We start from the raw sequence: 25293 nt of genomic DNA, 5'->3' as shown, positions 1-25293 counted from the left end.
TTCCGTGAAAGCTCTTCATTAGCGATGCACAACGATGCATAAAGGTCGATGCTTTACACCGTGCTAATTCCACAAAAGAAGCTAAACGCTCAGTTCCATTAATCCCTCTCCCTGATGATTAGGCGAAGCTTCACCGAAGCATCAATTAAATCGCGCATGCATGCAACAAGTAAGTACTCTGATACATCAAAACAGGAAGATAAGAAATTTGAAAATAATTTTCAATTCTTAAAATAACAATATATAACGTACTGTGTTAATTTTTAATAATATTGAAGAAAAAGTTTCTTAACGAGTTTCTTAACAGAAATATCCTAATGGACTTTTTGCGAAAATTAAATATTAAATATACTTTACACCAAATATTTTATCTTCAAGTTTCACGACTGCATCAGTCTCAAAATTAAAAAAATATATATTACGCAAAGTTAATGAGTTCTGTTTACAAAAGAATTAATTTGATGATATAATGCTATTAAAATCAAGATATTCTTTCCTATAAGAATTTTTGCGATTTTGTAATAAAATTTCACATAATTTATATGTATACAGCTTTCTTTTCGTGTAATTATACACTGTAGATAATTAATTTTTCGACAGATAACGAACGAGCTGTTTAATTGGTGAGTAAAATGCTCGCGAGGGTACAAATGTATGTCAATCGCGCAACTCGACTCGTTAACGCGGTTTCGAGGTGGTCCACTCTGTCCCGACGAAAATCGAGTGCAATAAAATTTAGTGGCCGGAAACATTTTACCACTGCGATCACCGAGAAATAGCAGCGCATTTCATTAATTTTAATAGACGGTTCTTTCGACGGCACGACGCGGCTAATTAAAAGATCGGAACGCCAGAACCTGGTTGGTTATTTTAATGATTATTTGCGAGATCCTAATTTGACGTTACTCACGTTTCTGGAAATATCATTTAGTATAACATATCGCATATTAAGAGTCAACAAACTCAGAAAATATTTATAACGGGAATATCTGGCAAAAACGTTTTATCTGGGAAACGCGTTGTTGTGCCGGTAGAATTTTCTACTGATTTCACAAGGTGCAGGATTCGAAATGCGGAAAATAATTAGCGTACCGTTGATTAAAACCTCCGAAATATATAAGCGGCACTGGAGAAATGTGTGTCGATCGAAAGTCGATTTCTAGGTGGTTCGATATTTGCCTCGCCTTTGCCGCGAAAATTTACCTGCAGCAGCCTTAATGTAGCATTTATCTGCCATTAAACTCAGATCTACATTTCTTATTTAATCGTAGAAAAGATTTCTTACAATTGTAATTTTCAATTTAATTATATTATCAAGAGAATTTAGAAATAAAATAATTGCAACGTTTTGTGCATTTTGCACAAAAAATTATCGTTATATAATTATACTATTATTTCGTATTATTATATTAGATGTATTGAAATTTTTGAAATAATATATTTACTATTGTAAAGCATGAGAAAATTTTTTAATGCTTTTCCAAGCATATTGTGTTCATTAAGATATTGGATATATGTATTAATATAAATAAAAATATGTGTGATAAATTAACTGCTATATTATTCTCATAACACTAAATGTTATAAACGTATGCTGTACATAATAAATCAATTGCTGCAATTATAAGGAAAGAAAGAATGTATCGTGGAACGAATAAATCGCATAAAAATTTTGCACAACTCAATGCGTTGTAAAATAAAAGAAAATATAACCAGACAAAATTTCCTCAGGATATAACACGGGACACCCTATTGCCACGAGAAATCATATCCGTCGGCGTTGCCGCGGCCACTCGCGACGATACACACACGAGGTGTTAAAGTAGGTCACTTTTATCCCCTGTAGCAAGCGATCACGATCAGAGATTGGGATCGGCCGCTGCCATCGGCCCATGGACAGTGAACGATCGCAATGGTATTTCGCAGGTAATCTACACTATCATTATGCGCTATTGTTTCGACGTCTCTTCCAGAAAAGCTGCGCGGTTTTTTTTTTCTTAATGTTTTAATAGTACGTTTTTCATACGACGCGTCCCACACCTACGCGAGATACCGATTCTGAACGTCCGGTCTCCTGTCCTCTTCTCGGTTGTAAATGTTATAATGTTATAACAGAAGCGTGTACCGTGCGCCCGCAATTCGAACGAATCTAGAGAGCCGATGTAATCGCGCTCGTCCGACTATTTCCGCGACTAATGAGCAGAGCGCGAATAATGAAATTACGCTTGTCTGCGCAAGTAGCCCGCTCGTAAAGCGAGATTCTCTCACGGGAGTGGACGGAGGGACGTGGACGAGACGTGGCGTGAGCCACGATGTTTTGGCACAGTCGAGGAAATCCGCGAGAGCCACCACGCCACGGCCGGGGCCGTGCAGTCATGGCGTAATAGCGAGCTACACGGACAGACGGTCAGGTGCTTTCATCGCTATTAGGATGCGAGACCGGTCGTCGGAAACGCCCTTTCCAGTAGTCACCGCGGTAGTGCCATCAATTTTACGGATACGACACGCGGGCAAGCTGCTCTAAATGGCGACGCGAGATTTCTAAATCGTGACAAAACGGACGGATCGCACGTGCGCGCGCGCGCGCCCCAGGATCTAATCTTGCCGATCATCATATCAACTGTCGATGTCTCCCGGAGCATCGTAGACAGGTGCACTGTACAGACAGGTGCGCGTATTCATGCGCCCGTGCTCGCGCGCGCGCACGTTTTATACACGAAATATAGGTACACACGCGATGCATATCGCCGGCGCGCTCGTGGCTCTCGTTACTCTCATATGCGATTAATTCCTCTCTTTCGTTCTTTCTTTACTCCCAAGTCCATGGCGTTCACCCATCGACCTTCTTAAGAGAGATCCGTCGACTTTTCCATCGGCCTCGATCTCGATACACTCGACGACGTGTATCTAAATGCGGGAAGAGCGGCTACGTCAACGCGCAAGAAAATATGTGAGGTCTAGGTAGATGACACGAGATAGATCACAGATCGTAGATAACACGCTTTTCGACGATGACCCCCTTTAAACGCATGTGCGACATTCTTACGACGTAATCCTTCGACTTGAAATATGTGTCTACGAGACATAAAACAGATTTTATACAAGACTACGCAATGTTTTATATATTACTTCATTTTTTTCCTACCATGAGAAAATATTATCATTTAATTAATAGCGTATTATTTTTTTTATATCCTGAATACTCTTCGACGTAATTGATTTATCTAAAAAAAAAAAGTATACACAGAGATATATAAAGAAATCTAAAATAAATTCCTGAAATTTATACTTTGTCTACAATTCGCTCGGCGAATTGTGTAGAAACTTTCGCTTTTTAATTACAATTAGTCATATCGGAACTAAGGACTAGGAATACTTGGGGACTCGGGGACAATCGCGGGCCGTGACACAATGGTGAGATTCGCAGATTCTGTGTCACTAAATAATCGCGCCGCCATACGAAACGGACAGTGATATGACACACAAAACGTGAAAATAAGGATGAATTGCGACGTTGTGTCGTTCCGCGCGTGGTCGAAAGGTTTCACCAAGTATACGAGGTGCTTTCTCTCGGATGAAAAAAATCATTCGGCGACTCGACAAAATTTCCAAATATGCGAGACGGCAAGGTCTCCGCAATGAAGTTTTACCGCTGCTTCGCGTGCGCGCGCGCGCGATTGAAAGTATGCCGTAGCGACGAGGAGGGTACAAAAAATTGATGCACGCTTCCCCATGCACCGGCGTTTTCACTGGAATTCACGTTTATTAATGCATTCCAATTACACGATGCTCGCGAGTTATTAACGCACTAACGAATCGTCGCATCGTGCGTCCTCATCTCTCCCCCGGTACTTTCACTACCTCCATAATCACCGAGCATGTATAAGGCTGAAGGAAGTTCCATATTAACGTTACGTCTAAGAAACGGGAGTCAACAAGCATGTGTATCATCGATATACATATCCTTTCCATTGCTTCATATCCGACATCGTGTCGGGTACATCCTTCTATTAGACTAATCGCGTTATATGAATACACAACTTAAATTTCGTATTTAATTTATATGTGAGAAATTCTTTTATCAAGTTAAGTGGCTAATTGACATAAGAGGATTGAAATTTCATTATACGTTTAACATTTCATATGAGCAAGGAGTGTGTTTATTTACGAATGTTGCTTTGCCATTCAAATATAAAAAAAATTGTAGTATTTCTAAGTATCTCTATTAAAAATCCATTTTTGTAAATATTGTAAATCTTGTAAACATACTAAAATTTTACTGATTTTTTAAATGTACCTTCAGGAACATTTAAAACAGGAACAGAGAACAAATAAAATTGCAATTAATCTTAATTAATTCTTATGAAGAGACACTTAATACAATTTATATATGTATAATTTCGCTTATAATTTCTTGAGAATTAATGATTATGGGATTAAGTACAACTAATGTACTTTGATCCGAAGCCTGCGAACTGTTAATCCGCAGTCGATTAATATAAAGCAATGTATACGACGCGCGTGGTGCATGTAAGAATATACGCCGGCAGAGTGTCCATTCAGCGTCGATAATGACGACTATTATGCCTGTGTACTTTCTCCAAATTAGCGGTAAAACGTCACGCGCCACGCTCGCATTAGATAGGGTTGCGTCCGTGATTTTCCTTTTACTTTCAAAACTATTGTAGGATGCGAAAGAAATCGAAAGTTGGACGCACGAAACGTGTGGTCGTGTGTCTCTTAAAAGAACAGTCCCTGTACGCCTAGAGTCGCCTAAGAGCGTCTAGGACTCTAGGATTATGTGGGACCGTTTATAAGTCATTTACCTTTCAAGTCAATTCATCAATAAACACAGATGGACAGGCTACGAAACAATTCGGAGTAAAATTAACACATTACAAGTCTGATTACGGTCAACAGCCGTATTTACGCATCGGTTCACTACGTAAAAAGGAGTTGGAATATGCTACACAATTGTGAAATATATTTCTCTTTTATTTATTGTCTTTTATTTTTATAGCTCTTCCAGCTAGTAACGTATGGATTAAAACAAAATCTCTGATTGTTTTCTTTCAATTTGTATAATATTTAATCCTGGAAGGAGAGAGATGTAGGGCAGCCAAATATGTAGATCTAAATTGAAATTTTGTTTAGGAATTATTCGGCAAGTGGAAAAAAGAGAAAATGAAAAAAACACTCTGACATATTAATAATATTTTCCTACCGCGATCGAAAGATATTAATTTATTTTTTACATATAATAAACATAAACATCTTTTTCTGATCTTTATTGTCTATGAAATCAAAGAACATCATGAAGAAGAATAAAAGATTTATATTTATTCCAAAACTATCATTATTTCAGTTTCTTTACGTTTATTTTTTATATTTTACTATATTTTCGCTATTTATAAGCCATACAAATTTAATAAGTTACAATACCAGTACTTAATAAAAAAAACTGCCCAGATAACATTATTGATATTTTATATTTTCATGATGTTTTTAGTTGACATTTTCTGAAATTGTTGCAAATACATAAAGCGCTTGGCAAAAAGCGTATTACCGTAAGACTTTCTATCATTGTTTTTTACAGACGTTTGCATATTTATTTTATAAATTTCAGACGACTGAAACATACCAACGATACACCAAAATATATCAATAAACGGTGCTGGTAGAGTAATATACCAAGTTTTATTTTATGTACCTTATAAGTGTATATTTGTCGTTATATACACAAGAAATCGATGGCTGCACGTATTTTCCAGGATTAAAAATATTGACATTAATTTAGCGTAGCCCATCCATTTTAAAAAGCAATGGATCTATATCAATAATGTTGTTTCACACAGAGATCCATTACTTCAGATTAAAAATAATTTGTCACTCACCGACACACGACGCGCAGCAGCGGAGAGTTTTTAACGTCGATCTGTAAAACACAATAAAATCCACAATTATAACAGCGTTCAGAATATAATTAATGTTTCAAAAAATTCTTAAACTACACACGCATTGAGTTCTTGTTTGTCTTTCTTAAACAGAGATTATTAATGTGTGAAATAATTATATAAAAATCTCTATCTCCCGAGTGTAGACTTTTATAAAATTCCACGAATAAAAGTCTTCACAAATTCTCATATAAATTAACTATTCAAATAAACCGGGAATAAACTAAATTTTACGAGGAAAACATTTAATAATATTTAATTAATTTATTATCACTCTTATTGCATTTATTACTATTTATTATTATTTAATTCTAACATTTAATTTATTAATAACGTACTACTTACCCCGTGGTTGCTCCGCCGTTGCCCGATGCCTCCCAGGCCACCTCCTCCTCTCTCTCGTTCCCTCGTTACTGCTCTTTTACGACGCGCACTCACTCATTCACTCGCGAAAACACGACTAATTACGGTCGCGGTAATCATCTCGGTACGACGATCGCGCGGCACCTTGAGTAGGTATACGGCACTCCCGATGTTGACCGTGCACGACGCGCACCTTATTACGTTACGACGACGGGGGGAAGTTAACGAGGATTGAGGAACGACAATTATCGGTACGAAGCTGCGATCCGCGTAACCACGAAGTCGGGCGAGGTTAGTGCGGCTGATGAGTCCCGAAGAACGGCGCGAGAGATCGCCAACTTCACGCGACACTTGTGCCGCGACGCCGCCGACGCCGTAATAACCGTTGCTATCAAACGACACACGATCGCGTTTCAGGACGAGCATCACCTCCGCGAGGCTCCGCATTCCAACATATATGTGAGTAATATACAAGTTAAGACTTGAGATCCGAAAACGAGAACGTCGGATCGCGACATCTGCGAAAACGCGATCGACAGGGCAGTGAGGGCCATTGCTCGCGCTCGACGGGACGGGATTTCTATCGGACGGATTTCTTGCGAGACCGCGATCCAAAGTCATGTCATCGATATACGAGCCTCAAGCTTTCGCCACGCGGTCGAACGTCAAGATGCGAGACTGATGCGAGGCTTGCTGTAATTAACACTTACTAATTAAACGCATCGCAACTCGGAGTCGATCCGCTCCGTACTTACCGGCGACGCGGACGTCTCGTCAGTGATCGGCTGATCGCCGAGTTCGGGGGAATGGGGGGGTAGTGCCTACGTCACGCTGATACCACGCGAGTCAAATTAAACCCATTGGATCGTCCGAAAATATGCGATTGAAATTCCGTTTACGCGATACACCCCGCATTAATTTTTGCGTAAAATATAGGAAATATATTAAACAGCCAAAACACCGTGACTTTCCGTTCTTTAAATTACTTGGATTTCAGCGAAAATAAATGTTAATTTGATCTCCTCGAAAGGCGCGCGCCGTCCTACGCTTTGAATTGAAAAATGGGTAAATTTTATTGCCAAAATCGGCGGAAAGATCTAAAGATACGCACGTTCGAGGAGCAAGCATCGTTAAATATCGCGATGGAACGATAATTCGTAATTCCCGTCATCGCGTCTGTCGCCTCGATTACTATTTGTAACGACTAAATCCTGCGAAAATAAACTATCTCGATAAACGACCGCCCGTCGCTCCGATACGCTCGCGAGGCATTAATCGCGGGAGTTAATTAACCGCGCGCGCTCCTATAATCGCCGAGTGTCCGCGGAGAATTATCGTGTTTCCTCCCGACACTTGTCGCGATCGTGTTGCGAGAGGTAATGTTACGGATACACGGGGCGGCTCCGGGCTCGCGTCGCTGCGTGCTTCGCTTGAGTGTAAGTTCGCCGCGCGGCGCGAATGATAGCAAGGTATTACCACGCGTAACACAACTGCACGCCGAGGCGTCCGCGTCGTACGCGGCCAGAAATAATTATAATTAGTCAAATCGACGTCGATTTGGTATCAATACACGGTCGCTGTCGAGTTTTGCTCGATATCTTTGTAATCTTCAACCTCGTCGTAGTTCTTTTTATGTTAACCGTTCAATTATGGAATATTTCCACAAGATTTCTATTGTCTTTTGGCCAGTTCATATCAAATCGAAAAGTATATATACTGTGCATTTGATGTAGAATTGGGAGAAGGGGCCAAAAGACAATAGAAATCTAACAGAAATATACACAATTGCTTAATTAACGTACAATTAATAATTTTTATTGATTAATTTTTCATCAATCTATGTATCTTAAAATTATATATGCGGTTTTATTCTGCAGTATGTTTTTATAAAAGATTTATTGTAGAACATTTTACACTTATTTCATATATGTTACAATTAAATTAATATTTTTTATTTATCATGTTTCTTAAATCATACCATTACGAGGTTTTTTAATATTGTACTGGTACGATTTGACAACTCAGACTTATTTGTTTATCACTTTAATATTACACAAATATGTACACAAGATTAATTTATATCAAAGTTAGATAGATAACACTTTTCTCTATTCACACTATCTTATATCTTGTTTTAGTGAACGTTATCAGATTATCAAAAAATAAGCGTCTCGTTTAAGATTCTCCGCGGATAATACCGATCACGCTCTTCCATCCTACCACGACGACAATCGAAATATATTTTCGAGCAAGGCCTCAAGGCTTTCAACTTACATTGAATTTTCTACGGAATATACTACAATATTTTCGGATATTTTTGCCACGATAGCGAAATATATCTTTTATGCCGTGCTATAAAAGACAGCCGCGCGAACTGCGAAGTGCGGACCCGTGTTATCCGCTTCGAGGCCGCCGCGCCGCGCCGCGCCGGTGTAATTTACAGCCGCCCAAAACCTCGAAGTCTCTTTTCTCGAAGCCTGCCCCGATGTGACATAGATCCTTGCTCGTCCGCGAGCAATAACTGCATCTCCCTGTAACACGTTGGCGCGACTGGTGCGGTGCGGCGGTTCTTGAAACGTGAAATACTGACTCGGCGGTAAAAGACGCGGACCCGTAATTGCCGACACGGTCGAGCGTTTATATCGCCTTGCATACCGCCGGTTCTTCGTGGACTTTCGTTGAGGATTAGTAAGAGTAAAACGTAATGCTCGGAGACATCGATTAACGGTAACGGTAAACGACTTACCGCGCTCGTATTCCTGGCGCATAGCAGGCACAGTTTCCGAGCCAGCTGCCTGCCACCAAGGCTTACCAGAACCAGCGCGCGCGCGCGCGGCTTAACTACGAGCTAATATCGACTTTCGCAGTTGAGCGTGGAAAGCGCCTAATTAATTATTCCGATTAAATGCCACGATTAATTAAAATCGAACACGGAAGGAATCGCGCCTGTGCGCCTTTGCCGAGAGCAAGGTGACGGAGTGACGCAACTCGAGTTGCCCAGTTGTAATAGCAGGGCGATACGTGCTTTTAAGCCTTAAAGCCACTGTCACGATCGCTCATCGCTTTGTCTCCACGTCGAGATATAATCTTCTTATCGAGCTATCACGCTTAATATGTCGATATTATGCACAGTTTATTTATTAAGATAGAAAATTCCTGTCATTACATAAATACACTCATATTATACATTATAACTATTTTAATCGATTTAATCGAACAATTTTAATGCTCGTTTAAGTTCATCGACATTCACAAATGTACGCACATATATATGTATTCTGCTTGCTGAGATTATTATTACATTTATCCGCGATTGACGGGAGATACATCTTCCGGCGCACCGAAAGAAATATCGATACACTTGGATTTGCAAGAAAGACCTTAATATATTTTGCGTTCCACTCGGTGTAACACGTATCGTAATGGTATAGGTGTGTGTATGTACTAATAGTGACAGCCCATTCCATAATTAAAGTTTCTCGCCAACTGTAATTCAATAGAGATGTGGATAAGGCGCAACGTGTCACGTCCGCGTCGCGCATCGCGGTATTAACAGTATATTAACCCTTTGCCCTCCGAGTGCCAACTGGGTTGGGTTTAAGGATTTAAGCGTTCCACTCGAAATGTCAACTGGGTTGGCAATATTATATACATATAAACACATTGCACACAGATTATCGCAAATAATTGTGGACGGAAAGACCACAATTTAATTATTCACATTTATAATAACTTACCTCTAATAACGACGATAACATTTATATACATCAATAGACAAAGATTTTATATCGAGTTCTAAACAGTTATTTATAGAAGGCCACATAATTATAAATATAAAGATTTAGGCATTTTTTTGATCAATCTAGTAAAGAAATTTGGAGCGGATTTTACTTTAAAATCTCAAAGTTTACATTTAACAATGTTATAATTTGTAATATACACGGTTGAATGCTGTCAGCATAAATTGAGTTGGCGATCAAACTGTTCAGACATGGGTCGAGGTTAAAAAATTAAGTCCTCTATTATATTACAAATAGTATGTCATTCTCGATCCTCGCCTACTCCCGCAGGCCACATAAATTCTCGTACCACCTAAACGTTACGCGCATAATTATCCTACTTTCTTTATGACGACCGTCAATCGATTAAATGAATATTAAGCACTATATTTCACACATTTCAGTCAAATTCGTCAAATTTTATTTACCCGAGCCTTCGCTCGAGGCTGCTTTTTTTCTCTCGAATCTCTCACACTTTCAGATATATCGTGATGATACACATCAGACACGTTTTCTTGGATAACATTGAAAAGAAAACCGATGATATTTCTGAGAAGTAGCATCACAAAACGTCTCATTACTTGTTAACCACGACGCCAATATTCACCTCGCCGGACCATGTAAAAGATTAATGGAAAAACGATTTCGTACCGGTTCCCATTATATGTATATCACTTTGAATCGATTAGACGGCACACCCTTGAAAAAATTCGTACCGTATAAGTAGCGAGGGCAACGAGGCTATCGAATGCGCTGAGAGTGCTCCGCACCCTGCCCACATAATAATAAGAATAAGATTTCATTCACGATAGCGCCCAGCTTTCGCTACCAGGACCGTAATCACACTTGGACACATTGATGCATGGACCGGTCCCCCTTCCATGCCCAGCATTAATGACAGGTTTACGTTGACGAGGCCGCCTTTGCCCGCTCATTGAAATTTCGATCGATTACCTTACCCACCCTTCGCAGCTCTCCCGCTAGTCGCCACTATAAAAACGTACTGCGTGTGTACGTCAAGAATTTCCGGGAAGATCACGGTCAACCGAAAGATTTCGATACGTCCCAATTATTCTATTTTAGTTTACCGATCTGCCAATAACTGTTTAAAAAAATATTATTATTTCGATCACGTCGGTGAGCGTAAACATGCGTTGGAATTGCGTACGTGAATGCGAAATTTTTTCCAACGTTTATTCGTAAAAGCATACAGATCTGTATTAATACCATGAGATTAGAATGCTCTCCGCGCCCCGAAGAGAATATGATGTTTCCTTTAGCGGTCATCTCCGCGTGATTACCGTAGTTATACGTAATACGTATGATTGAATACATTCGAAAAGGGTTCAGTCACTAATCACGAGCTGTACGGTACTCGTAAGCTAGGAGCAAGAGGATGGGAAATGAACTAAAAGTACATTGGCCGTGTCATTAGAGAGTGTTGGGTTCGTGTCAGTCGATAGAAGAGGGATTAATCATCTTATCGCTCCGTCCTGCTCGCATCTCTTTCCCCCGGAATCGTTCTCCGATTCTCTCAATCGCGACGTATGCATTTGGCATTGATGACTGGCATCGAGACTGGCATAAGACGTACGTTTCTCTAGGGCATAGCGGCAGTTCGCTACAGTCATTTAGGCCCATTGAGCTGCGGATCGATTCACTACGGAAATTACTCCACGCTTAATAATGCCATCATTAACCAATATCTCATGCTTACATATTTTTCTTGGTAATGATTAATCAAAAGTCTGGAAATATATAAACGTTATGTGTAATTGGAAAATTTAATACAGTTTATCTCTCTTTCGTTTCTATAACTATATTTCTAAAACTATATGAATTTTATTTAATTTATATAATATAATATTATATTGTATAAATTATATAATACTATATAATACTAAATATAATATAAAAAATATCTAGAATAATAAAATATAATGTTTGACGAATTTAATTCTGCTTTGTTACCAAACGCAATTACTAAATTACAATTTGTTCTAGGTTCTCGGAACTCCTCTCTTAGAACAATTTATTAGCTTTTCTTCGATATTAATTAAACTGAGATATAAATTTTTCGGTGCAGAATCGGTCGTGCGCGCGTGAAAATATTTATTCCTGCCAAGAAATGATTTAGCGTGAGTATCAAAGTTTCTTGCTGTCCCGAAAGAAAATGTGAGTACCGGCCACTTGTTCCACTCCTCTTACTCCTTATTCCGGCTCGTCTGCGCTTAATGCAGATAGGAGTGAGGAAACCGCGTGTAAACTGGCCTTTACCTGAATGGGACACGGCTATTGCACCGCGCCACGGCGCGCCGTGCGTCCGAGAGAGTTACCGCTAATCTGTACTTACGCTCGACTGGTGTTGTCTCTGTGCTTACACGAGCGGATCAGCCTACAAACGGGTATCGGCCGACCAAAAATTCAAACAATTACGATTGGCTCATTAACCGACCGCCAGCACGTTTTCTCTACTTGCCAATATCTCGTCGTTTTGCACGCTTCATATAATTTCGTTCATTACAATTAAAAAAAAAAAAAAGATTAATTTACGAGATTAGAGGATTATCGTTCGTTGGAGGTTTTTGAATATAGGGAAGAAGATCATATATCGCGTTTGTACGAAAGCACGTTACGAAACATGTTACAAAAAAGGAGCACGAGGGAGTTAAACTTGTTTAACACGTTCACACATGCCACAGCGGGCATCGGTGACCTGAACTTTCCGTTTGTGCCATGCGAGACACCGTTGGTGACCGTCAACAGGACCTAACTAAAATAGCGACTCGCGGCCTGTAAAATTTAATCGTATAGTACACCACGTGTGAAACCATGTTTGATAGAACACAATGCAAAAATTTTATTGGTTAAAACAATTGAGAAATTTTACTCTAAAGGTTCATATGAATAGCGTTTGACGGTAAAGGTGATAAACTCGAATTATGCTAATTACATTTAGAGGCAAACTAAGCGTTTGACCTTCAGATATAATATACGCGATATTGTTCCGATAAAACGACAGTTCCTATCTCGCACTAGTTGAAGGAATTTCCGTTGGTATGCCATCTACGCCACGACGCGGTAATCGACGTGGTAATCGAGGGTACTGAACGTTGCCCGAAGATTAACAGCTACTGAAAGTTTTCACAATTCTCCTTTTTGACGGAAGTTCAACCTCAATGCCGTCCGATTCTCCTTTTTGGTAATGTTACGTAGCAATATGGATCGATCATCTCGAATCCGAAATTGCTCCGACCTGCTTAAATGCATTTCAATTCGTTCAAATGAATACTGTTAATATTCGATCAGTCGTGATTAACGATCTTCTCTGCAATTTAAACTTCCACGTACCGTATAACAATTCACGAAAATAATTGTTTGCACATTATATATTCGTAATAACAGCTGTTCGCGCCAATCGCACCGAGGAACCGAAGTGTAAGTACAGGCCGTCTCGTCGAGATAAATCCTTTAGGTGCATAGATGCAATTGATAAAATTGCCGGGCAATTTTCGAATCCCATTCTACGGGAGTCTTATTGCTCTCTTTCTCTCTCTCTCTCTCTCTCCCTCTCTTTCTCCCGGCTTGGATAACGCTACCGGCGTACGTGACCGCGCACGTACGTCCGAAGCGACAGATTAACGACGAATTATCGTACAATCTTCATTGACGGTCACGCGTGTAATCGCCCTTACTTGCTTTCTCAATTTCTTCTTCATCATTCCGTTTCCTATCCTCCTCCGGAGCGTTCTCGCCGCATCGGTCGCCGCGTCCACGACCGTTCGTCGCGTCTCGTGCCGCATTCTCGTTTCTCGCCACGCCACAGCTTAGGTTTCTACGGTCCCCGTACGGGACGGAGAGAAACGGTGTCTCGTACGTCCGCGTTTCCGAAATCGGCCCGTATTTTCCTACATCGCGACCCGACGATGTTCCACGCGCGCCTACGGCACGTGTAGCCTTCTACCAAGAGGCCCTTGAATCGTTGAGATTAATTAATGTATAAAAATACACAGATAAATATATTAACAACGAATTGTCGTACAATTTTTATTGACAATCACACGTGTAATCGTCCTTATTCGCGACTTCTCAATTTCTTCTTCCCAATCCCGTTTCCAATATACAATGTATATACTGATTGTGAGAATAATATTTAATATCTTATTGGCGTTCCTCGTTATTACATTTTCTAACTTTTATTTTTTATAATATTATTAGATGGCAGAAGAAACGGTACAACAGCGTAGCGACACATTATCTCCTCGAAGAGAACAGTCGCGAACAGTCAAACGTGTCACGCGACATGCCGTTCTTAGCTATCTTAGCTATGGTACATGGTGTATCGAGCTGTAGGCCGTAGCTATTATAATAGCGAAAACAATCCCTTTCCCCTCAACGGTGGCATAACGGTAGCAAAGCGGAAGCTGAAAGTAACGTAGGAGCTCTTACTATCCTTCCTCCTTCCAAGTGTCGGGTTTTGGCACATTTCGCGATATCGGACGTCTCGCAATCTGCTTTTCCACCAGCCTCTCATTATCGTCCGAATCCAATCCTCCCTGCGTTTTCACGCGCGTTCGCGGTCGATTTTCACCGGTAACCTTGAGTACGAAGACGATGTCGCCCCGAAGACGATATCGCCGTGAGAGATACGCACGCTGGAAGAAGGTCGAGTGACGGTGGCGATAATAGTTAGCGGTGGACGGCACGGCGGGAAGAAGAGACGCGGCGAACACAGCGAGGAGGGAAAGAAAAACAGGAGTAGAGAGAAAGAACGAGAGGGAGAGACCGGTGATGGCTGCGATGATGACGGTCAGTGGTTGTATATACCGGTTAAGCCGTTCAGTACTAGCCCGGCGTCCGTCACGAGTAAACCTCGACCGTTCGGTTTCGACGGTGCCCGCTATTCTATTCTAGTATCGCGCGCACGATCGAATTTCCTGTCCTTGTTATTCGCTCGTACTCGTCGATCCGTTGTCGCACACGCACGTGTCTCACTTCCCGCCCGATCAAACCTGAATTTTTAAACAGACCACCGTGATTCAACGTCACTTAAAGAATCGAAAATGAAACTGTTTACTTATTTGCTTATTTATTAAATTAACGAGTGCGCTGAGTAATTTGAAGAAACGTCAGCTGTGAGATATAATGCACGTAAGCGGAATTAAATAGCGAACAATGGTTTCCTGATGAAGCAACGGATGTCCACGTCGGGATATCGGAGTTAGAGGAATTCAGTGTTACCGCAAAATCTTTTTTTTTTTTTTTACGATTGAATCGTGCGTTTCCAATCTAACACGATGCGGTCAGGCGATCGATGACGGTTCGTTGCGATGCAACGCTGATGACCGAGCATCTCGAGCATCCACTTAACCGACCTATCCGACCCAAGAGTCGAATCCCATTCCCGAGACGTCGTCGGACCATCGCTTGAACCTGCACGATTTCATCTTTGATGACCATTAAATTTTTTAAGTGCTCGGTTCTATGCCAGGATGACGAGCTGAGTCGGCCCTGGTCCTCGCGCGGCGCCGAAGAATTCGTCCACGCTGATCCACGTCGTGAATCACGGTGAATCACGATGGTGGTTTCCCCGTGCAACCATGCCGTCGGAAACTCGTGGTTGTCGTTGTGCGGGGTACGAGATGAGTCACGAAGATACGTTGATTCGAAGTGAGCGCGGATGAAGTGATTACGAGGACTCGTGGACTTCCAAATCCAGCGGACCAGTCCGGTCCGAGAGCGATCCAGGTATCGCTGCGGTTTAAAAAATTTAGTTCGACACGAATTACAATTAACAGACAAGCACTTTTGATTAGATTAAATAATTAATTTCATTAAACTAATTACTTATATATGTACGTATTTATAATTGTTTATAATTGTTCTCCACTAAACTAACAGCTAAGGGTAATTAGCTTAATACTAATGACACGTTTCATAAATGGGACGATCGTGTTGGTACCTTGAAAATAGCTATAACGATCGTTACAATTAATTTGATATCACAAAGTCACACATACCGCTAATAAATTATATAGCGAACCATTAAATACGGCATTTAATTACAGTAACATTAAACGATTTTTGGTACTATTTTCAATCGGGTTTCTACAAAATTGATCGAAACTCGCGGCATTATCCCGCGGTGTCCATATCAAGTCTGCTGCGGAAAGTCGTATTACGGGCAGCCGCGGTCGAGAGGCGTTAAAGCGTAAACGGTTGCTGTGATCTCTATGTGCAGCTGCTATGATCTATCTAGTGGTCGTTGAAATACCCTCACGATGTCGAACGTGACTTCGGATGGGACGGTAGCCGAGATATTCTCGGCTATCTCCACGCGAGACCGCGTGTTAGGTATATATACGTCGTCCGTCGTCCGTATAGTGTCGATGGCGCGCGATTTCCAGTTATCCATTACCGTTGTCACACTTCCGGAATACTTGCTCCGCGCGTCCGTCATTCGTTGCCTGAGTTACGATCGTCGCGACGACAGCGAGTTTCACCTCTTAGCGCAAACAGAGCTTGTTTACAGATACCTTCTGCATCGCTTACCGAAAGTCTCTTCATCTCCAAAGGCTTTAATGAGCGGCCGCCTAAGACCAAGTGGATTTACTTGGCTCACTTTAAATATATTCGCAACATATCCAAAGTAGATCATTCATGAATTAATTCGATCTATCTCTCCAACCCAATCTCACAACGAATTCTGCAGTAACCGAGGCTTCCGGGGCGATCGGTATCGGTCGATATCGATCCCGCAAGATTCTACCTTTTCGCGTAAAGTCGGATCGAATCCAACCGGCATCGTCATGGACTTGGACCGGTACCGGCAATATATAGCGTGGTGCGGTGCGGTGCGGAGCGGCACGACCGTTCGTCTCCTCCTCGGTGCGCTTTTATCAAACTGGCGGCGCTCCCCATTCCACGTTCCTCGCTCGGCTTCCTCCGTGCAACGGGACGCCTAGACCTTGGATTATGGAAGCGCATCCTGCCGGACTGCGTCCCACCCACGTCCCACGTGGCGCATCGCCGACAGGACGACACCTCATTCCGCTTCTAGCGTTAATGCGTGTCGCGATGTCGTACCTACTTGTTTGTACACCGTACATCGTTAGGCAAAACATTCGGTTGATGATCGTTCGATGCTCGGCCGCCGCGCCGCGCCGCGCCGGTTTGTCGGCCACGCCGCGCGCCGCTCGAGTCTCGGGTCTGTTGCCCTAACGTGTGGAGCAAGAGAGACGCGCACGTACGTTTCTCGTCGTTCCGATTTGCTCTAATTCGCGCACCATCATCGCTCCTCGACACATCGGTACGCCGATGCGTTACGACGCCGAACGCCGATCACCGGGCGACGTGCGCATTGCAGATCGATGGTTGCTCAAGGCGCGGGTAATCGATGCAGATAATTGATGCCCCGCACGAAAAGCTCGAGACTCTCGAGAGCCGTCTCGAAACTTGTAAAATCTTTCCCATAGCAACACCGCAACAAGGACCGAATATCCTTACGGCGCGGAGCCGCAAAGCGCGCGCACCGCGTTATGTTACTCCCCCTAATCATCGTCCATTTCCTGCGAGAACTGTTACGCCCGCTCATTAAACTTGCCATCGCCGCTCAAACGTACCAGGAAAGACGTAAATTAAATTACACGAGGATTAAAGCACCGTGTGGAGAACCCAATTCACGTGGAGGGCGTACGCGCCGCGCCGCGCCGCGCCGCGCGCCGTTGAGAAGCCGGCGAGATATGTTTTCCTGAATCAGCGCTAGCCGCGCTCGTTGCCGCGATTTTATTTTGTCGCGTTGATGATCATTCACCCGCGACCATTGAAATAAAACAACTGCGATACGTATATATCGCACCACTGGCACAGAAGGCTGCCTTATTATCAAGAGCGAATAGATACCGTTTCAAGAGAAAATCGTAGAAGATTCTTATAAATTCGGAACAAAGAGAGAAACGAGTTTCTAAGAAATTAGTATAACGTGATTATCTGATATAATACGTATCTGATATATATAAACTATACCCATTGGTTGTATAAATTTTATGAAATTTTTATTTTATAATTGAAAGAGTGAAAGTAACAGATTTTGAATTACTAGTTCTTATCTTTTTTTTAATTGTCATAAAATATAAAAGCATTAAACATAATCGGCAATTTCCGTTAGCTTTTCTAGTTGCATTTTAATATTACATTACAAGAAGGTTTCCGTAATCGTTTTTATTGAAGCAAGTCAACGTTAATGGCGAATTAATTGCAGCGGTTAAAGTGATGCGAACAATTCAATCGTAATTGCAAAATCGATCTGTTCAATTCTCTAGTCTCTTCTTCCAGCGCTATGAAGTTCTGTTCAGACATGTTTCTAACGCAATACATGCGGCCAAACGGAACGCGAATAGGTCGCGTGAACTTGTTACGAACGTGAGAATCTTGAAATGCATTTGCTGTCGGATGAGAACGATTAAGCAGAAATGAGAGAAGACGAGTAACTATGATGACCGCTAGTCGTTACGGAATATTTCTTTGGTAGGTGACGTGCGTTGGGAACGCGGCTATCGCCGCGGAATGCTTTTCTCGAGGAACACGTAGACGCGAAATAATCCTAAACAATAAACACGTTCTTGTCTTTTACCGCGAGACAGGGTTCGTGTCGTTTTTACTGCATTCGGCCTCGTTCATCATATGTACCATTACGTTGCAATTTATAGATATGGAACTTGCTCCCATATCTATCGATTATTATTTAATGGATGTTAACTTGCACTTATTGATCATTGCTCTTGTTGTATTTGTAACATGGCTGCATTGTGCCATATCACTGCTAATCACTGTAATTTGTGCATCATCAACATTGTGCGTTATCAATTTGGGACGATTATAGTGAGTCTTATAATGCAATATTAAAAGTGCAGTATGTAAAACAAAATCCAATCATGATCATCCGTTTCGCGATACATATCGATGTGTATAATGATCATAAAGAGCATAAAGAGTTACGTTAGACTTATACGGCGTCTCTTTCAAATAGTCAAGTACACATATCACGCGTCACGTGGCACGTGCCTGGGAACTGGGAAGTCAGCGGAGGAGAGATCCTGGGGCATTACGAAACCCCGTCACGACCGTGAATGCTAATGGACCCGCACTTGACTGATTCGCCTTTAAATCCGACGTTAGTAAATATATGACTTGTGTATAAAAATCGAGCGATCGAGTATGTTGGACTTGCTCGTCTCACATTTCTATAAATATTTTAATTAAACAACGTAGATACGGCTATGTAAATCACGCGTGATTTATTCATATTCATATTCGCGTTTCATTAACGGCATTACGTTGACGGTAGAGTGAGAAACATACTTTACGAGCGGCATAATTTTATAGCCCCGACGTACATTACGTATATTTCGAACAACATTATTCAATTGTCTTTATCCAGGCTCAAAAATGCCTCGCAAATCAGAGATTTGATTATTATAAATATTAATTCACGAATCACACGCGTTTTCCTGTGAAGGAGGGCCCCTTTAACACGCGAGCTCTCAGGTGAACGCTTATTGCAGCTAATGGGTACATCCGCTATCGACAGTTCTCCTATCTGGCGGTCATGAAAAGATCGATAAACGCGATTTGAAATCCGCGATCACTGGGTCATCCGGCGCTTCTTCTTGCTCGTCCTTGGTACATGTTCTGCCTCAAGTGGCAGCGACCGCAGCTACCGGTGCAGTGAGAGAAGTCGCGACCAGCCAGCGACAGTTCTATATTCTGCTTCTTGACCTTGTCCCAGAGCGCACTGTTTCAAGCACGTGGAAGTAGTCTCCGTGGACCCGATTTTACAGTGGCCGTTTACATGGAGAGGCCGACGATTAATTCCAACATGCGTGCATAGCTCTTTTATTTAGATACAACTACTTGAAAAAAAAAATGAAAAATTTCACGTAGGTTTAAATTAAGCATCGGCTTGTTCGAATTTTTAATTAAAATTTTTACTTATGATGTAATAAAATTACAAAAAAGTATAAAATAAGACTTATAAAATGAAGAAAATATGTCGTAATAATATACATATTAATAGGCAAATAATTTGATAAATACTTATATTGACTGTGTGTTTGAATAGAAAAGTTTGGTAAAATTTTTATTTTTTATAACTCACTTATATGTATGTAACTTCATACTTGAATGTAAATTCTGGAAAAGGAACATATCCATTTGTCAAAATGTATCCAACTCTTGTGCATCTATTTTCTCTAGATATCGAGAAAGTTACCCAAGACGCGCATCCAAGATTTTTATATCCGCAAAAGTTACGCAAGATGCAATGCGTCCGACAGTTTCGCATTCGGAATACAACTCCTATTCGTCATACTTCGAGTCGAAGATAGTTACAAAGAATTGAGTTTTATACAAGAGGAAATATCGGTTTGAAAAATAACCAAGAAAAGAAGATACGCTAACGCTAAAAATAGCAAATACAAAAATCCTGATGTGGAATAATAATATACAAATATGAGAATAGATATCTTGTTTTTCAGATGTTTTTTACGCGTTTGTTAAATATATCTTTGCAAAAATGCAAGAAATATTCAGAACGCGTAGCGTCGGTGAAGATAATTCCAATGATGATGACGAGACAGTTCCAAGACGATGGTATCCTCGATCGAGCATTCGAAAGCGAGCGACGCTGCGTCGATGACCTGGAATGCTGGGCCAGAATTCGGTGACAAGTCAGTCCAGGGTACCTTTTTTGTTCCTGCCGACGCGTCTTAGCGCGCGTCCGATGCACCTGTCGCATCGTCGAGATACCATCGTCGATCTCGAATCGTTGCCAGCAAAACGATAGACTAGAAATCAAGAATTCTTCAGACCCTCGGAATGTCCTGATGTTTTATAATTTATAGAATGCACGTGCCGATATATTCGCCGGATCCATTTTACAATTTTAATGTTACTTTTTAAATTAAACAAAAAGACTTACGCGAAACCTATATATAACTGCGAAAACCGTTCGATAAAAATGGTGTTACATCATAGATTAAAATTGGAAAATCTGAAATGAGAATGGAATAAATTCAAAGCTTGTCGGATCTATTTTAAATTTATCTATTTATATCAGATCTATGTTGAATCTGAAATCTAAAGTGGAATTTACTAAATATAAGTTTCCATTCTTACTCTGAACCTTTCAATTTAAATATAAATCAGGTGAAAAGTATCAAACTTTAAACAAACTTTGATCAAGTATTTTGTTAATATTGAACAAATTCTATTTTATCCTGTTGTTTTTACCCTTTTCTCCTTATCGCCCTCAAAAAGGCATTGAAAGCAAATACATATTGCCGGAATTTAAAGCACGCAGTTAGTATTGAATTTCTCTCTCGTGTGTAATTATATTATATTAAAGCCACTTGTAGAAGATATGTAAGAAATTGCGATATTTAATTGCGTGATTTGTGCGGTACGCCCGCAACGATTTACCTATTCGTAATTTCACTGAGAGAAAAAAAAAGCACGAGGTTGTGGGATTAGATACGTCTCTGAAAGGGTTAATACGAGAAGCATGCAACGGGAAAGTGAACTAGAAAGGAGCGCACAGACGTGGCAGACAATAGACAATAGACGCGACGAAAGAGTGAGCGTAGATGCTCGCATGCTGCTGACAAGCTCTTAATATATAGAATTACAAAATTTATACTGTGCCTGTCTGCTGCAATCGACGTAGTAGAGCGCGGCTGTTAGCAGCACACCGTGCAGCTCGCGTGACTCCCCGAGATTTACACGTTTCCTCGGGAGGGAAGAAGCAAGAAGCTCTCCTGCTCTAAATTGACACGTGACGATGACGATAAGTAGCTACCGGACGATAGGTCGGCCGGCGAGTAACGATGACGTTCTTGTTTTCAGGGATCAGGATGCGGTGGATCGGTTACGTGGCCACGATTCTCTGGTGGTCGGGCATCGCCAGGTCTCTCAGTACGCTGAATCGAGGTCACAGTCAGTAATATTTCTTTTGGTGATTTAAACGCGCCGTTTTTCGGCGGATACTCCCTATAGTATGTCTTTCTCGATCGCGGACACCCACCCCGTCTCTTCCTCGCGCGTCGTCCTCTTGGCTCTTCCGTACGCACTTTCGAGAGAGCGATGCAGCTGCCGTACCTCCTCTCTTACCTTCCTTCTCCCTGTGTGTCTCCCCGTCTTTTTCTCGCGCTCGTCCTCCCTTCGCGCGGCATCCTTCTCCCGCTTGAAGGTTCTCCTTAAATGTATAACGCTTAATTGGAAGGAGAACTCGGTCAAGGTGCAGTCGGTCGTGCACGAGCGTGAGAAAAGAAAAGCGAAAGAAGGCGCTACTTTCTTTTTGTTTCGACGAATCTCCGCGACCGAAGGGAGAAGCTTCTTTTCTTTATCTAATATTTTTTTCACGCTCCCAGGTAATTGTCCCGCGCAGTCAGCTGTGAGCTTTGCCGGCAAAAACACGGCTCTATAGAGTCTAGACATCCGTAAGAGAAGGAAATATCGTTCAAATAAAATTGTACATGCTCTGTACAACAAGCGACAATTCCGCAATCAAAATAATCTACAATAAATTGGAACATATATAGCGATGTACAATGTGTTAACGTTAAGTTGCACAGTTTATAATTCTTGCAACGAGATCCGTCGATCTGATCGACGAACGTCAAACGTTGGATTTTTGAATATTCGAGCCCGTAGTACAAAGGTGCGCTCCGCAATAAACTTTTTTTTTTCTTAATACGAAAGCTTCCCTTTTATAACGTAACACAGGTCGCGACGCAGGCCGACACGATCGTGTTTCTAGCGGTGAAAGCGACTGCGTGAAGCTCCTACATCGCCGCGGTCGTAATTTACGTTACCCGAGTCTTACCCATGACTCGGTTAATGACTCGGCCCAGGTCTACGTACTCCTTCCAGTTATTAAGTTTCATTTTTTTTTACACGATCTCTCACGCGTGCTTCGACAAGTGGTACACTTTCACCGAACTTGACGGCGCGAGGTGGATCTCATGTGTAACATGTGAGACAGTCTAATTGTCGAGCACGATATGACCTATCGTGCGATACCGTGTGACACGGTGTCGTGCACGCGACGTCGTTCTTTAGTACGCCCGTCAGATTTAATGCGTGTAATCTCGTTACCCGGGGCGCGTTTCGTTCGATTTTTCGGAGGGCGTACGTAGAAACACGGGTTTCCTGTGAAATTATAAGTTGTTAAATTCGTCGAGACAGTATGATCGACGTTAGCGCGCTTTCATCACGCATTTAACGTTACACGCGCCTGTCTTGGCTTCTCGGACTCTGACGCGAGAAATGTATGTAATGGAGACGTGAGATTAAAGTCAGTTGCGTTTAACGGAGAACGCTGCACGTGGGACGTAAATGAGATATTCGTCATTTGTCGGGACTTTTAACTTTTAACATCGACGTAGCCCAAGGTCCCAGGCTTCGCCGATCGTCGAAAGATGGAACACGCCTGAAATAGCGTAGTAGATTTCTTTTTTCCATTTCACGCAGGTTACAAAATTACTCCGAAGCCCTGCAAGGTGCCCGGTTCGGAGAGCAAAGAAGGCACGTGCATGTTCGTGTGGGAGTGCATCAAGTCCGAGGGGACGCACGTGGGTGTGTGCGTGGATACCTTCATGTTCGGCAGTTGTTGCGTTCACAACACGACGGTGAACACGATAGGCGCGTCTCATCGCCCTCATCATCATCATCAGCAGCAGCAGCAGCAGCAGCAACAGCAGCACGAGACGACGAGTACACTCAGGCCAGGTCTACTTCTGGCAGAGCCAACCGCAAACGAGACCATCAGATTGACGTCAACTTCTCTCTCGGGCTTCTCCTCGACGGCATCAAGCACCGCGAAGCCGAATCTCCATTACTACACTGGATATCACGGCTCCGGCACAGGCTCGACCAGACCGATGAAACCGTCCTCGCATGGCGTCGGGAGGCCCTTGCAGAAGAGGCCGCACGCCAAACCAACGTCCGAGCACGACGTCGAGGTACTGCAGACCCCCGCGGTGTCCTCCGCGTCTACGAACACGTGGGCGGAAGGAAGGCCGCAAGAAACGAAGAGACCGGGTCATCACGCGGGTCATTCTCATCACCACAAGACTAGGCCGGACGATGGAGCACTGAGCGAGAAACCGTCGTCCGTTCAAAGCCAACCGGGATTCAAGGACAAGCTGGAGACGCACAACACTTTGATAGTACGCTTGCCGGGGAAGGAGCACGCCGACGACGAGGTCGTTGGTTCGAGTGGCCCGAGCAAGCCGAACAAGCAGGGCAAACCGGGTAAACCGGGCAATCAAAGGCCCTTTGAGTCGAGACCGGACGACGGGAAGACCGAAGATGCCGATCTCAGCGTGCAGGAAACGATAAATCGGCCGAATGTCAATTCCGTCATTGAAAGCGTAAGGAAGGAAACTTTGTTATTATAACTCGTGATGACTCTATGATTATGACTCGTGATTCAGCGAGATGACTTTAGAAGGATTTCTTGTGTAACATTCTCTCGTCGAGGGCATTCACTTTTCTTGAATCAGTCAGACTAATTTTCAGAGTTAATTAAAATATTATGTCAACTTAAAAAAAATTCTTTATTCATTTTGATAGACAATTATAATAAAATTATATTATAATTAGTAAAAATTAGGGTAATTGAAACTCATTTTATATGTCTTGTCTAATTTTTGTGTTAGCGAATGTTTCTTTTATCTATTGTATTTATTAACGAATTTGAAATGCTGAGACGAATATTTGATCGAAGTTTACTAAAAATATTCCTTTAACTGTAAAATATGGAGTTAAGAAAGTATTTACATCGCAGGTAGCAGAGCTATTTTTGTCGCGATACAAGCAGTGAGTTTAATGGAATATCGATTTTCCGCCAGGAAACGGGGAAAGAGCCACATCCAGGTTCAAATTTCGTGCATACCGAACGACCGCACTGGGCAACCAAGCCAGCACAGTCGAAACCATCGTCGACAGACTTCTCCAAGCCGTATTTTTCAATGAAAACTACCACTTACCGGCCAATAAGTCAGCCAGATCATAGACCGAATTTTATCTCGAGACCCAACTGGGTGCTGTCCACGAAGACGTCGACGACAACGACTGTCAGGCCGACATATGCCAGGCAACCTTCCACCAGGTATGCAACTCGTTTTTAAGTCATACTG

The 25293-nt window shown here is 42.1% G+C and overlaps 1 protein-coding gene across 4 annotated transcripts in view; it reads left to right on the top strand.

Annotated features, from left to right (window-relative positions):
* LOC139769786 (uncharacterized) overlaps positions 1–25293 on the top strand; it is a 31770-nt gene that overhangs the window by 3788 nt on the left and 2689 nt on the right. The window contains exons 1-4 of one of the 4 annotated variants that reach the window (XM_071701155.1): positions 6519–6776; positions 21998–22087; positions 23624–24525; positions 25006–25265. In XM_071701155.1, the coding sequence (XP_071557256.1) occupies positions 22006–22087; positions 23624–24525; positions 25006–25265 (1244 nt within the window). In that variant the 5' untranslated portion in view covers positions 6519–6776; positions 21998–22005. Of the gene's footprint in view, positions 1–6518; positions 6777–14899; positions 15845–20250; positions 22088–23623; positions 24526–25005; positions 25266–25293 lie in introns of those variants that run through there. The other 3 variants (XM_071701154.1, XM_071701156.1, XM_071701153.1) reach the window with 3 other exon arrangements.

Source organism: Temnothorax nylanderi, unplaced genomic scaffold (genome assembly GCF_030848795.1).
Source record: "Temnothorax nylanderi isolate EJ_2023f unplaced genomic scaffold, tnyl_v1.0 TNYL_tig0024_pilon, whole genome shotgun sequence".
Taxonomy (NCBI): Eukaryota; Metazoa; Arthropoda; class Insecta; order Hymenoptera; family Formicidae; genus Temnothorax; species Temnothorax nylanderi.
Note: the sequence above shows the minus strand (reverse complement) of the source record. Positions and strands in the feature narration are given on the sequence as shown.